This window comes from Mercenaria mercenaria, chromosome 5 (assembly GCF_021730395.1).
Source record: "Mercenaria mercenaria strain notata chromosome 5, MADL_Memer_1, whole genome shotgun sequence".
NCBI classification, from domain to species: Eukaryota; Metazoa; Mollusca; class Bivalvia; order Venerida; family Veneridae; genus Mercenaria; species Mercenaria mercenaria.
The window spans coordinates 80,823,328-80,838,974 of NC_069365.1; the positions used below are offsets into that span (position 1 = coordinate 80,823,328).

A 15,647-nucleotide genomic window follows, 5' to 3' on the forward strand; every position below is an offset into this window, starting at 1 on the left:
CATAACGTAGATTTTCTTATTAAAAATGTCTGTGCGAAAAATGTTTTCACTAGAAAGCCCTGTATATCTGGACTATGATTTGTAAATGCGATAATGACAAATTGTTAGCATGATTATGGCCCCGCTATGGATTGTAAACAAGTTGTACTAATTACAGTAAGACAACGAGTACAGAATGATTAACGTTGATACTTATGACTTATTAGAAAGATTTCGCTATATTATAAATTCAGCAAATGTATTTCTTTCTTACTTCGTAGCATATTCTGAAAATGTATGTACGTAAAAATGATTTTCTTCGGATTAATTCAAATAACCTACACTCATATTCATAAGTAGACAGAATATTAAGATGTTATAGCATACATTCCGCAAGATTTTAATTTGCTAGCAGTATAATAAGGTATCTAGATTAGAAAAGAAGACTTTTGACATGTCAGTATTGTAAGATAACAGCCATTTTTAAGGAAGATTATATTTACTCTAGACTATTTTGAGATAGGAAAACCTTTTTTACATATTTAGATGTGATAAACGTTTTGAAATAGTCGCCATTGTATTGTCTTTTTAACTCTATCCAGTCGCGGACCTGGTGAGATAGATAGGATAAGATAAGATAACAACTTTATTTTCTGAAGGTTACATACTAAGCGTACAAATACACATATCATACAACGTATTTCCAGTATGGCCTTCAATTAAATTTTATATACATTCATACATTTACGCAATCACACAGTCAATTTATAACTTTATAATCAAACATTAATACCAAAAATAAACATATCAGAATAACTTAAATATGTCTTCGATAAACACGTCACAAATATAGACTAAACAGACCAAAGAACGAGAGATGTATTTACAAAATGATCAGGATATATAACATGTACAAAGGAGGTTTTATGACGACTAAAAATTGACTTAAACATAAAAAGATAATCTGTTTTACAAAAATACCAAAGTTTATGGTTTGAAATATTCTTTTATTACGTATATTTGAATTATTTAATGAACGCCGGTTCATTCATTTATCTCTTATTCATAAACAAAGATATTTGATGGCATTCTCTTTCATGATGTGAGAGAATTGATTAGGGAGATATCGTCATCATAAAGTTCAAATCAGTAGTATTACCAAACAAGAAACAATCGGCATGAACTGACCAGCTGTAGCGCGTCTTTATGAAGTCAAAAGTCCATCTACATATGTAATATTTGTTTGTGCTGAAACAGTTAAACTGTAATACCGTCTTCTTCGTCTGTCTGTCTGATATATACTCCCATCACAGCTCGCATTTAATAATCGTAACTGTTATAAGTAGTTGAATAAACAACCACACGAAGAACAATAACAAGGGTTATCCAAATAACTCCTATGACAATGCTTGAAATCATAAGGTTTCTCGCATTATTTGACATGCTTGTTGCACCAGCCATATCACCCTCAGCCGCCAATTTGCTTGCCTGCAAAATGGTAGAAAGAATACATTTGCAAGACCCCGAAAAAAAGAGTAACATGATAACGAAATAATAAAAAATAGATCACAATCATGCAAAAGTTAATCTTCATTTAAGGAAGATAAAATTATTACTGAAGTTATTAACAAAATATTACAGGCAAATCTTGTAATAAAAAATGTGCCTTTGAATGATGAATATATATTTAGCTGTCTGTTCGTCATTGATACATTAACTTCCGTTATTTACGTGTCAAGCGTTTGTTACACGAATGGTATTGCCTTTTTCAAAAGCTACTTACCTGTGATGCATAATATATAGCACATAGACCAGTTGGCCAGAAACAGCAAAGACAAGCAAAAATAGAGGCGGCCATGTAATCTGGGGGCCGTGGCATTGCAACAACTTGCCCAGCATAACCTGGCTGAGTCACCACCTGAAAAATACAGGTACCAATTTATAATAAACGAAAATATATATGGTAAAGTTTATACATGACTCCGATTGATGCAGTACATGTGACTTGGCAGGATTGCAAGATACCATGCAAACTACATGCTTGTATTAGAACAGAAGAAACTGGCTTTAACAAATAGCAGCTTATGGTCATATTTCAAATATTTTGTTTAGTCTTTTTGAAAATTTGATGGCTCCGTAATCTTTTGAATAAGAACATCAATGTGACATTCACTCACCACTGCTGTTGTCGAATGTTGCGAATACCCGTATCCTGGCTGTGGTGGATAGGCTGCACCTTGTGGAGGATACGCCCCGGCCTGTGGTTGATATGCATTGCCTTGTGCTGGGTAAGCCCCTCCAAAATCTGCTCCATACTGACCAGAAAAGCCTTTGCTAGGCTCAGAGTATGGTGGAGGATTACCTAATTCAAAAGAAACAAATATAGAATAATATATGGATCTAAATAAATATATTGAAGCATTTTTGATAACAGATCAACACCTCTTTAATCTGTTAAAAGGAAAATTTATATTTTGAATTATTGATTCATTGAATTCGGAATTTTATTCTTTATAAGCAATATATTGTCTTACAAGAGTATACATCATTCTTAATACTTGGATAATCGTCTGTGTTTACAAATCCGGCGCTGATGGGGTCGTGGGCGGGGGAGGATGGGGGCATCAGAGGTTCTGCATTTGTCATTACCTTTTAGGTGCAGTCAAATCTAATCTGCTTTTGTCTGCTTGATTGCAATCTATGCTCCGAAAAGATCTACTTATAAATGTTAATATCTATCACAACGGCTGTCTTTGAGTGCCATATGACGGTTTTAAAATGTTTTCGCGTACTTTAACTCTGCAATGTGTTTTTTCTTGTCCATTGCGCAATTGAAATCCATTCAATGTAGATGTGTATTAGCATTCCACTTGACTTGATTAATAGGGGCCGTGAAGGGTGTTACACATTCCACTACCTCTCATGACCTGACTCAGAACTGACTTAATGAAACCGAGATCACTGAGGTAATTTGCTTCCGAAACATATTCAAGTTGGTTCTACTAAATGTGTACATATATTTCGATGGTATATTAATCATAAATACGTGAACTTGATCATTTTTTTAAATGTGAACGCTTTCAGTTGTCTTGTCATATAGATCGCAGAAATCTCTGCATCACACATTTGGTTACTAGAAGTAATCTTCCTAAATATTCAAGTGTGTTTATTTTTCTCAGATGTATTAGAGCGGGTAACTATTTCACCTAGGAAATCCATCTTAAATAGCATTGTTAGATTATAAGATTCTTTCACTGGTTGTAGGTGCAGATGGGAATTTCCGGCCTCGAGGGTAACAGTTTAGGCGGTAACGAGGTTCCTACCGAGTTACCGCCTAAACAGTTACCCGAGAGCCGGATATTCTCATCTGCACCTATAACCAGTGACAGAATCTTTTTCTTGCATACCGATATCAAGATATTATAATAAAAATGAAATGAGTCGAACGGCTTTCTTTTTAGAACTATTTCTTATAGAAGCGTATTTAAACAAAGCGCGGGAAATCAACGTCCGTAAACAGGAAAGACGTCATGACGTTTCAAAGACAAATAACAATGTTTAGTTCCGGTTCTGTTTTATCAGTTCCAGCGTAACGTTATGAATATTTTATAAAATAACGTGTTTTGAATCGAGAAATATACTGTCAGGAACAAAGAAGAACTGTCAAGGTATTGGATTTTTATTCCGTTTTACGAAATAAAATATAAATAACTACATAAATCTTCCATATATGTAGTTCGTAATACGTCATTTAAAGCACGAGAGTCATCTTACACCCCGGGGTGTAAGATCGATTTTTCCAGCACCGGTAAAGATACCGGAAATCCCCGTCTGGTATGCAAGAATAAAGTATCTTACGCAGGTTGTAAAACCTTGATTTCTGACTACTTCACTAGGCTCTTTTACATTGGCCTGATTTCTGCATGGTTTTCTATATCAGTTATACCTCCAGGATTTCAACTTACTATTAAAATGCCTTTGATGGCTTGTTTGCCTTAATTAACATTAATCATGTCATCTAACTTACAACGAAGAAAAGAACATCATTTTAGGATTTAATAAAGCAATCTTCAAAGCATAAAAGTACTAAAGTACTAATTTCCCCACATTATATTTATCTGGCTTGTAGATAGGTGTTTTTGATATCATCAATAGTTAAACTTCATAAACAATAACCAGGTCATTGTTCACATTACTGAAATTATATTATCAACAATTAATTTTCACGATTGCATAATTGTTCTAATACATGGACTTTGTTCTAGTATACAAATAATTACATCTTAGATCTACCGTTTTTGTTTTCGTTATACATTAAATACAAGGGTTGCACAGGGTACTGTGATCAATAAGCAGATAAAACTTGTTAACCTGGTGTGTTAGCCTGATATTCTCAATGTTATCTGTGAGGCCAAGACATAACTTGGGGGATTTCTAAGTTTCACTGATGGCGTTCATGCATTATAAAACTACATTTCGAAATTATAAAAATCTATTACATATTCACGCCTTGCATATTTGTAATCAGCTGTGTGAGGATATTCCTGAAAATAATCTTTTCTTTAACACTGTCTATGATTTTAGAAAGGTGTGCAATCCATGCGCTTAACCACCCAATACTATGTTTCAAAATCATAGTGAACGTGATACAGATATATAAGTGAACTAGGTCTATGTATCGCATTTGATTGAAAATGTCCATGCGATACACTATATCGGCATCCCTCTGTCATAATAAAAAGCTGCTTTTCCATAACAACCGGAGAATGCCGAAATACATGTTGCTTATATTATACACGTAAACGAACGGAAATGTCAATTATTGTTACGGGTACACTTCCGCAAATGTTTTGCACTGGAATAATGGCATATCATCATGTCCGTTGTTGTTCATTTGGGTTTATCGCCATTTTTAACAGCATTTCAGTTACATAACGGCGGGCAGTTATTCTAACCAGTGTTTCTAGTTTCTGTACCAGTACGAATCTGTTCTCCGAAAGTAACTGCCGACTTCCCCACAGGAATCAGAGGTTGAGAACGAATGAATTCAGACACACTTTTCTTTTATCAGATCGTCACGAAGATAATACGCCCCGCCCGGGGATCGAACTCACGACTCCGCGATCCGTAGATCTGAGATCTCCCTATTGTGCTAAGCTTGCGGACTCATATTATCATGTAATCTTTCAGTGTATTGCTGCACTCGTCTGATAAAAAAGCGTTATAGTCAACAAGAATATACTTCACCCAATTTGTTAAGACAGCTTATCATCTAAAGTTTTGTATTCAAAGACTTGATTAAATTATTAACAATCATACATTCAGTTAAAGTCAACAATTTTCAATCGACTAGGAAGTTTGTACAACATTATTATTACATGCATTATACTTTAGTTTAAATTTCATGAATAAAAACGCATTTCTTAAATTTATTGTCACTTCATAGTTTAGTCAGTTGCAAAAAAGTAATAAAGTAGAACCCATTTTATAAAGCATTCATCTACGGTGCTCGAATGGGGCCATCATACTGTTTTACCGTTATGAATCCAATTCTGCTGAAGTTTAAGGCGATATTACGATATTACACAATCGGCAGTACAATTATACGATGCGACAACACAAAAATACGGTGCAGGGCACGGCATTAATATTGCGTTATCGCATCGTATCACCGTGCTGTCGCATCTTGTTGTCATGCTGTCATATTGTTTTGTCGTGATCCCGTGCAATCGCATCCTGTTGCGCTATTGTGATCGACAGTAAGCCATAAAGTTCACACAATAGCACCGTGTTACCGACCATGACATCACTTCATTATTCTATTGCGCAAAACCAATGTGGTACTGTTGACCGCGACACCAAAGAAACACGATATGATAGCCCGGCAACAAAAGGCGAAAGAACAGAAACACGATTCGACAGCACGACAATATGAAACAATAACGTGAAATTTGTTTTGTCGCATCGTGTTATTGTACTGTAGCATCGCGTTATCATCACACTATCGCCCTTACCTCTTTAGCAGTAGACTACACGACAATTTGATGGCCCTATTTGAACACCATACTCAAATTTTCAAATGTGGTATTTAAACATTTCTTTACAAATCAGTTTGAAAAGAGATTGTTTAAAGTTCAGTGTCAAGGTAATCGTGAATGAAAATCGCTGTGCAGATATTGTTATCGTATTCTGTCCTTGTGGCATTTTCAAAAAATATTTACAAAACTTGAAATTCAGTATCAAGGATAAGTAACACAATCACTGTGCATATAATGATTATATCATATTCTGTTCTTGCCTTTGAAACCTGCCATCTAATTAGGTTATTTTTATTGTACATTGATAGTTGAGCACACTGTCAGTCAGCAGACATTTAACAAGTGTTATTGTTTATATATTTGGAAAGATCATGTGGGAATGCTTTTCTATTTGCAATGATTAAAATGTGTAATGTACTAAAATTAAACAGGCCGTTTCGTTTTCATAAGTAAGTGTTAACATTAAAGCCTATTTTTGTTATAACATCAATTTTACCTACTATCTTTAGTAAAGACGTTTGCAAAAACTATTCAATATTTATACTCCAATCTTTTTCTAAAAAAAGAATTAGGTTATCTGATGTTAACCGAGATAATACGTGCTGTGTCTATACTTTTGCTTGACCTAAAAGATTAATGTCATTTACATGTACAACCTAAATTTTATCTTAAGTGAGTGTAAAAATCTAAACCTACACCCACATGTTATAGATTTGAACAAAAAACGAAGAACAAAAAATATTCAAGAAATAATCTCGAGTATAACGTTATCAAATTCACCTGCGACGGTGTGTATACATTTGGTAGATTGAACCTTTTGTTTCAAGTTTTATATTGTCCCAGAGAAGTAATCAATAAATAACACTTTTAGGCATTTGTATAAAGCATGCATGCATTTATTTCAAACCGTTTTGTTTCATTAAAATAAGTTACACGTACTTATTAAACTTAGTTAAAATCTTTAACATTACAATTAATATTCTCGGTTATTTCGCTTTAACATATTAAATGGAAAAGATATTGCATTCACCGATTTATTTAAAGAGATCTATAACAGATGCGTAATGTTAATTATGTTTTGTTTCGCTATATTAAACATAAAACTGATATTGTTTGATACATTATTTCTATATGCATAATGTCATATTTCTATATCTGGCTAAATACTATTTACATCTTCGTGAATGTCCATATTGAAATATCAAATCATTTTACATATTTATTATCATTCTTTAATTTTAGTGTATACATAGTTAACAAACCTGATCTGTCTGTCATTTTTATTTTTTAAAAATATATATATCCGACACTAAGCAATAAAATCTCTAAGTATATCAAACAGTTAATATCTTGTAACGAGACTGTATAACTGCGCACTGTTGCCGCGCTATCATCTATGTTAAACATTATTTCGCAATGAAGTGGGACAGTCACGGCAGATAAACAAACATCCTTTATCGTTATTAATCCCTGATACAGGCTTGCAGTTTTTATTAAATCATGTATATAAATACTGACTACAGACAAATGCTTGATAACAATATCATTGATAATAAGGAAAGGAAACTTTTCATTCTAAGTGTGAATGGATTTACATTTGAAATTACTGTTACGTTCAACAAAACTGACTTGAGCTACCTGGTACACCTAAATACAGGGAGAAGCTGGACCCTTACCACGTGACCTGCAATCACTACAGCGCAAACTGTGTGAAATGGCTCCTTCATAGTTATTGTTTAAATAATGAAAACTTGTTTTCTGTTTGAAGTTTCAGCTTTTTAATAATATATTTTTGCAGCGAGACGATAAGCGTATCGCCTCCCAGATTTTCAAAATATATCCTTGTATTTGTGTGCCTTTCTAACAAGGTATGTTTTATCCAAATCATAGCAACACATCTAAATTATAAATGAATTAATAAAGTGATAATATAGCAATAATAATAACTTTAACTAAGGACAATAACGTATTTTGCTAAGCCAGTCTTACACATAATCCATTAATTATATTACATAGACAGCGAAATGAAATGAATCTAACAGCCTATAATGAACATACGTATTCTTTGTGGCATAAACAGCATTGAAGTACAACGTCAGAGTTTAAAATCTACGCAATAACCGAAGGTTAGTTCAAGAATAAATAGGGCTTTTTTTGTATACCCTAAAACTCTTATGTGAGAAAAGTATGAGAAAGCGTTGGATTACAAAATCTTTGATTATTTTCAGTTTCAAATCTTAGGGTCATTTCGCACAGCCAAAATATTTTATTTTGGTTCGTGTTATATACAAAATGTAACCTATTTTCACGTTTATAATATATAGCCTTTCTTCAGCTTTATATCAGTGCACGGAATAGATTATTTGTTTTGAAGATACTTCGAGAGAATAGCTTTAATTGTGTTATTTCAAAATAATATAACAATGTTCAAGCTGTTGCCTTATAACCTTGCAGTCTGATATACTATAGTACAGGAATGTTGACAAATAAAACTTTAACAAACTTCTCATAATCGATCGTCTTGCTAGCGACCAGGAAGTTACGGTACGGGTTTGAAAGCAATGAACGATAACATGTTGGTGATCCCTAGCGTAGAAATGATAAAAACTGTTCAAGCTGTTGCCTTATAACCTTGCAGTCTGATATACTGTATACAGGAATGTTGACAAATAAAACTTTAACAAACTTCTCATAATCGATCGTCTTGCGAGCGACCAGGAAGTTACAGTACGGGTTTCAAAGCAATGAAAGATAACATCCGCGCAGTCTGATCATAATCTGATTATAACCTGCACTGTTCACCATTCAGTCAGTGTCTTTTTGGTAAGCACCACTTTTAGTACTGTCCAAATTGAAAGATGGACAAGTTCATTATAGAATTTTAGCAAGGTAAGGGTTAATGTTACACCTTTTTCTAAGACCTCACAACAGATGGATGGTTATGGATAATCTAACAGTGGTTTCTGTTGTAAACGTAAGACAAGATTTGCAAAGTCTGTCTAAAACATACATATTCACGCTCTTGTAGCTAGAAATAACTGTTGAAAATTGTAATTTAAGACTGGTACATTGTAGTAAGTGCGGGTTTAGCATAGTGAGGAACAAATCAACGGCAAACAAAGTAAAAATGTAACAGAATGGCCTTCGTGTTAGTTGCAAAAATGGTAATAAAACAAATAACGAGATAAAGAACTTCTGAACAACTCCATCAATACCTCTGCGATATAAAGAGATCATTTTGTTTGCGATTTTGAGTAAAAACCTTTCACTGGATTGATTTTAACATACGGTTTAACATAATGAAGCCATTGTGCCTTATACTATTTGGGAAAACTTGAAATGTGTCTGTTTTTTACCAAATCGAGAGCAGTTTTGCATGACCCCGTGGAATTAAAGCTGTCAATTATGCAATTACCAATATACCCTGTTGGTCTAACAAAAGTTTAATAATTCCAAATTATTTTTATAATTGGTGTTTTTGTACTGGTCAGGTGTAATTTCATAAGTCCCATTAAAGTGGTCCTTCTAGATAAAAAAAATGACACTCTACTGCATTTATCATTATATACTATATACAATAGGTTCAATAGGTTCATCAGATAGTAACAACAACATTGAGAGGCAAAACAAAATAAAATTTGTGTTCCTTGGATATTCAACAGGTTATTTGGTTCTGTGTAAGAGGCCGTTTTGACTTTTATATGGATAAAACCATCCCTGGGTAAAATTGATCTTGTTTGTTTCTTATCCATACAAATTAAAGTTCTCTCTGTAACGACTTGAAAGCGGCCATCAATTTTATATGTATTTACGTAGTTATTCTTCCCTTATCTTATACCGTTAAAGATATTCCTAGTACTCCTTCATTTTGACTTGTCCTTAGATTTCAATGAAGACATTTTTGTAACATTCTTCAAATAAACAGGTCTAGTATATTCCCCGATTGGTGCATCATGCACCGATCGGTGTATCATGCACCAATTGGTGTATTCAGCGATACACCAATCGGTGTATCAACACGTAGGATGCTATTTTAAAACAAAATATTTCGAGAACCGGAAAAAACCGCATTCCGATACCTTCACATGTTGTTGATAAGATCGGCCATTTTCTGACGCCACAACACTTTTTCTGACAGACTGCTGCGTTTCTTGCGTGTTTTACATTGAATGCACTGTCACATATTTATAATTCATTGACAGGTAAACAAACACCATTTAAATACCCCAACAAATGTGATTTTTACCCAAATTTCCTTCAATAACCTTTGCCTTAAACAATCGCAGCCATGTTAGATTCGGATCTACGCTTATAAAGCTACACAATTTTCCCAGCATCCCAAAATTTGAATGACATGCGTATTACCTTGAATATATATGGTGTACCTGTAGCAACATAATAATATATGAAATAAATTTTCACAGTTTCAGTTTTGAAACCTCGTAATGTTCAAACTTAATTTAACAGTTGTATTATCAATAAGAAGTGATATCAAAGTTAGCAACATGTTGGTTTATTAATGATATAAGCCATTATGTTATATAAATCTAGAGTGGATCAAGGAGTTTGGTTAATAATTATCTAAAGCTTTAATTTCTTTAATTTCGATATTATCACTCCTCTGTGATGATTAGCATGGATTTAGTGACATCAGACATGTGTCATTTTCTGACTTGCTTTCCCTAGTTTACAATCTGTTAAAATATGTATTATCACAATGGCATGAGTGTATTTATTATTTCATTTTGTAGCTTATACAACACTTGCTTAGATTTTTTTTTTAAATTCATTATTTGCGGTAATTTTATATTTTGGTTTATGTCATTTTTTGGACACCATACTTTAGTGTAATTTTCTGACATATGCTGATTTTTCGAGCGTTCAGGCGCCGAATCAAGGGGAAATCACTCAAAATTACCCGGATATCAACATGGCGGAACACATGCTGCAGTGGCATTGAGAAATCTTAAACAAAAATGCTTTTTAACACTAGAAAGTGTTGTGTACGACAATAAATAATATGTAAGTAGTACATGTGAATGTGTTTTATCATTACGTTACCTAATACAATTCAAAAATAATGAAATAATTTGAAAACTTCACCTCGGAGGGTTGGTCTTTAGTTTTTCCCATGATGCGGAAATATCAAATACAATGAAATAACGGTCAGTTGATAAATTTTCTTAGCCAATACACTGATCGGTGAATTGTTGAATACACCAATTGGTGCATGATACACCGATCGGTGCATGATGCACCAATCGGGCAATATACTAGACCTGATAAAACTAACAAGAAATACGTGTAGTCTAAAATGTACTATAGCGACTGTTAGGGGTTCATATTTCGCAATTGTTTTATCAATATCCATGATTAAAATGATTTTAATATTGTTACTTGTATACATAATCAGCAATGCACTTATCAAAAAATGATGACAGAATTTTTAAATTTTGTGAAAAAACATATTCAGCATTCAATTATTTGATATGAAGAGCATAAATAACCAGTAAAGTGTACCTCAGTATTAGAGAGCTTTAAAGCAGCAAAAGCATACGATATCCTATATCACTTTATTTATGTTATATTTTGTTTGTTTTGTGGGTTTAACTCCATGTTCCCCGAAAGTAACTGCAAACTTCCCCACATGAGTCAGAAGTGGAGGATGGATGACTTCAGACACAATGTCTTCTATCAAATCGTTACGAAGAACATACACTCAGCCTGGGGATTGAACTCACGACCCCGTGATCCGTAGATCTGCGCTCTCCCTATTGAGCTAAGCGTTTCGTTTAAGGTGATGGACCCGTAATGTCAATCGGCAATTTCCGTTCGTATGCATATATCCTATTTGCGATTTCGGCATTCTCCGCTTCTTATAAAAGATAATTTTCTATTATAGCCGAAGGATGCCGAAATCGCATATGACTGGAATTACGGGTACATTAATCTATTTTATTAATAAGTACAATAAGTTCATGACATTACTCCAACGAAACCAGATGGAGAGTGTAAGTTGGAACTACGCCCTCAGATTGGTTTGACTTTAAGCATTGCGTTTTAGACATGGGTCTCATGAAGGTCTTTATTTGATCTAGATTTCATCAATAAACTGTCAAGTATTCATCATGCCTTTCTCAGTTTTATCTATTTTTCAACATGGTAGTTTCATCTTTTCTTGTTTTCTAATAATTCCCTTTTAAATTCTACCCTCCCAATGTTATTTGGTTTCAATATTACATTTTCAATTTCATATGGTGTGCAACATTATGGTCGTAATGTTGTCTGGTATTCATTGTGCTCTAAATTATATTTGGTCCCTAGCATAACATTCACGGCATTCCCTGGTTTTCAAGTAACCGAATCATGTCATTTTCGAACGCATATTGATGACAGAAAAATGTTAACTCCTCCTATTACCCGATCTCCTCCACGCTGAAAGATGTGTTTTCCACAGAGTCCCAAAATCAATTAAACTGAGCAGTGGTGGTAGTTTTTGGAGCTATATTGGACGATGCATAATTCGTATTCAACGGCTCAATTCAAAGTGTTTACAATAAACTTTGAGCATTTGTACCACACATGTCAAAGGAAGAGATAATCCTGGCATGTTTTAAGCCTTTCCGTACTTCTACACCGACACGCTTCCAGGACCACGTGTTATAAACTATACCACAGAAGGCTTTTTTAAATGTTGTCCATCACACCAAGGATGTCTTTTACGACGGAGGAAAGTTTGCAGTATTACGTTGATTCTTGCTGTTTGTTCCGCTTTTAAGTGGAATTGTGGAACTATTTGCACTATGCATTGTTTGAAACTTGCAATGATTAGCCCCAGATGATCGATTGTTTGACCTGTTCAAAAGTTATCGTAAACACTTTGAAGTCGAAATGTGAAATTAGAGCTCAAAACACTAACACCGCTATCATTAGCCTAAGGATTGTTGCATTTGGAAATCTCAAGTAGCGTGGAGGACATCGGATAAGAGGGTGTGGTAAATATGTTGTATAAATACAAACATTCAAAATGTTCAAATCATTATAATATTCTATCTAATAATCTAACAGCTTATATTTAACGGGATACAAAATTATAACATTTCTGACTACTAGGAAAACATTGTTTTATGTACCAAATGAATAATTCCTTCTGTATCATTTATAACTTATCTTATATTATTATATTGTCCAGATTTTTATACAATACCGCCAGACATACGTACATGTATATTTTTGAAATCACAGAAAGTGACGTCAGACGACCTTCAGCTTTTTTCGGAAGTAAAACAAATGAAAGTAAACAGGCTAAACTTGAAAACAAAAGTCTATCTTGTGAAAAAAAGTCCCCGTATCGTATTTCTATCTTTGTACGCATAGGAATGGCTTAATTGCTGATACGGTTTTTACCGCATAAAAGTCTACTTTGCATATGACGCAAGCAACCGGAAGTCGCCGTTACAATAATCAATGATTTGACCTCTTAAAATCTTTATGCGAATAATGCGACTATTTTACAAAACTTCCTTGTCTCCGCGCAAATTATTTTAAGGTTATGTATGATCGTTCTTGTTGATTTATGAGCATAGATTTGATTGGCAACAATTCAAACTAATTGGTGGGTTTTATATATGGATAAAGAAGAAAATACTCTAAACAGACAAATTTGCAGTCAGCCAAGAGAAAGCAAAATTGTGACAAGATAAAATTAGAACAAAAGGTGAATTTGAGAAGTTAACTGCATACTGCTTAAGGCAACTGGTTGCTTATTATAGGTGACCGCTAGGACAAGTACAACTGTGGTAGTAAATACAATGCTTTTGAGATCCATGAACAAAAGCAATAATGTTCTGTAACGACTTAATTTATCCATGCAAATCGCATTTGTAAATTTGATATATACATTAATAGTCTATTGTTTAAAAGCCAAGATCAAATAGTCTAAACCCAAAAGTAGGAAAGTTACCCATGACAGGTATTCTAAGCAAACATTATCAAATCACACTTGTATGGTGTATAAGTAGAGGATGCGCGTTGATTCAAGTATGCTATAGAAAATGTTTTGGAAAAACAAACCTAAAAATGTAAACGGCATTGAATTATCTCACATTTACCGTAATTGAAATCTAGCACTCATTTTATGAGGTTGTTGGTACGTTGACGTTTTTGTTTGTTTGTTTGTTTGTTTCTTGTTCAAAGCTCGTGGCAAAGAAACGGAGTTTCTGTTTGATAATGCATCTGCCAATCTTTGATTCTCTAAATGGTAGGCAGCGTCATCGGATTCGTTAGCCCGGTTCCCGGTGTGTACCAATAGAGTAGCAGTTAAGGGGCAGGTAATTCAAACTAGGGATTCCGTATCTAGTTTAATAAAAGAACTTTATCGAGAAATTTCCATTAACGTTTAAAGTATTATCTCAACACTAATAACTGTCCAAATATATCATTAGATATGTTTCATATATTTTACAAACTATCTGTTTTCCAACCTCTCTGAAAAACGTGAAGGAATTGTTTGTGGGAAGTTCTCAAAATATATCTAAAACCAAAAACATCTCAAACAAGAATTTAGTTTAAAAACATATCCTTTATGATTTTACGTATTTTATTCGGTTTAGCTTAATATACAAAAAATATACATTTGACATATTGTTTTACAAATGATGTGAAATACGGCGAAAAGATTTGTCAAGTTTGAAAACAAAAGCAAGAAAATAACATTGCAACATCTTTCTATTTGATTCGAGAAAATGTATTTTCTAATTTATTACATAATGGATAATTGGTATGTTACGGAAATTGGCATGTAAAACATGAAAATTGAAATTATATATCTGCTGGTCTTATTAACATATTTCTTTTAATTACGATATGCGTTTAATGAATCTACCTGATTTATCTGTCATCTTAAAAATAAATATCCGAAAGCAGTTAAATCAACGCTAAATCGGTCGCAAATATATTATCAAATTCCCCTGATACCGCGCTTTAAATAGTTGATAGTTTATTTAGCAAAGAAACGAGACGGTTATAGTAGTACTACGTAAACATCCGTAATCATTCACTCCGATATATCGCAATTGTTTGTTTAAATAATATATATAGTGCACGGTGTAATTGGTTCTTTTAAGCGATTCGTTCATATCTTTATGATCTCAATAAACTTGAAATATTTGTTTACGCCGTTTTTAATTTGTTTTTCGAAGGTGCACGTGCACTACTTTTTATTTACTCAATTTCAATTATTTTTTAAAGCGGATATTTCATGATTTCTGATATAAATCAATTTGAAAATAATGAAAACATGTTCTTTTGTATATGTCTTGTTGTAATTTTGCCAAATTGTTGCATTTAAACTACATAATGCATGCTATGTCTTTGCTTAAACTTAATTATGCTTGCAATTAACATTCTTAATAATTATAATGACAATTACATGATGTAAGTCATTTTGTGGACCAACTATAGACGTGGTATTATTCTTACTAAGGTAAAATGCAAGGAGTCAAGAAAAGTCTTTAAATTTCTTATGCAGGATTACCATAATTGAATATGATCGGCTATTTGAATATGGTTAAATATTGCCCTCTACAATTTTAGTTGTAACTTTAACACTTTTATTTCGCTATTAAGAGC

The 15,647-nt window shown here is 33.4% G+C and overlaps 1 protein-coding gene across 2 annotated transcripts; it reads right to left on the bottom strand.

The window, feature by feature from the left end:
* Positions 1–612: 612 nt before the first annotated feature.
* LOC123557761 (proline-rich transmembrane protein 1-like) lies at positions 613–15,557 on the bottom strand. 2 transcript variants are annotated; one of them, XM_053544118.1, is made up of 4 exons: positions 14,902–15,557; positions 2,157–2,341; positions 1,763–1,897; positions 613–1,467 (listed from the first exon to the last, which is right to left on the bottom strand). In XM_053544118.1, the coding sequence occupies exons 1-4, from the start codon at positions 14,915–14,917 to the stop codon at positions 1,300–1,302; spliced, it is 504 nt and encodes a 167-aa protein (XP_053400093.1). In that variant the 5' UTR covers positions 14,918–15,557; the 3' UTR covers positions 613–1,299. The 2 variants fall into 2 exon arrangements, with proteins under 2 accessions (XP_053400093.1, XP_045205367.2); XM_045349432.2 differs by lacking the exon at positions 14,902–15,557 and adding an exon at positions 7,280–7,433.
* Between the last annotated feature and the right edge of the window lie 90 nt (positions 15,558–15,647).

Excerpts from the sequence above, each read along its gene's own strand:
- LOC123557761 (XM_053544118.1), bottom strand. Across the intron at positions 1,898-2,156 it reads AACATTCGACAACAGCAGTG|GTGGTGACTCAGCCAGGTTA; the intron begins GTGAGTGAATGT and ends TGTATTTTTCAG. Across the intron at positions 1,468-1,762 it reads CTATATATTATGCATCACAG|GCAAGCAAATTGGCGGCTGA; the intron begins GTAAGTAGCTTT and ends ACCATTTTGCAG.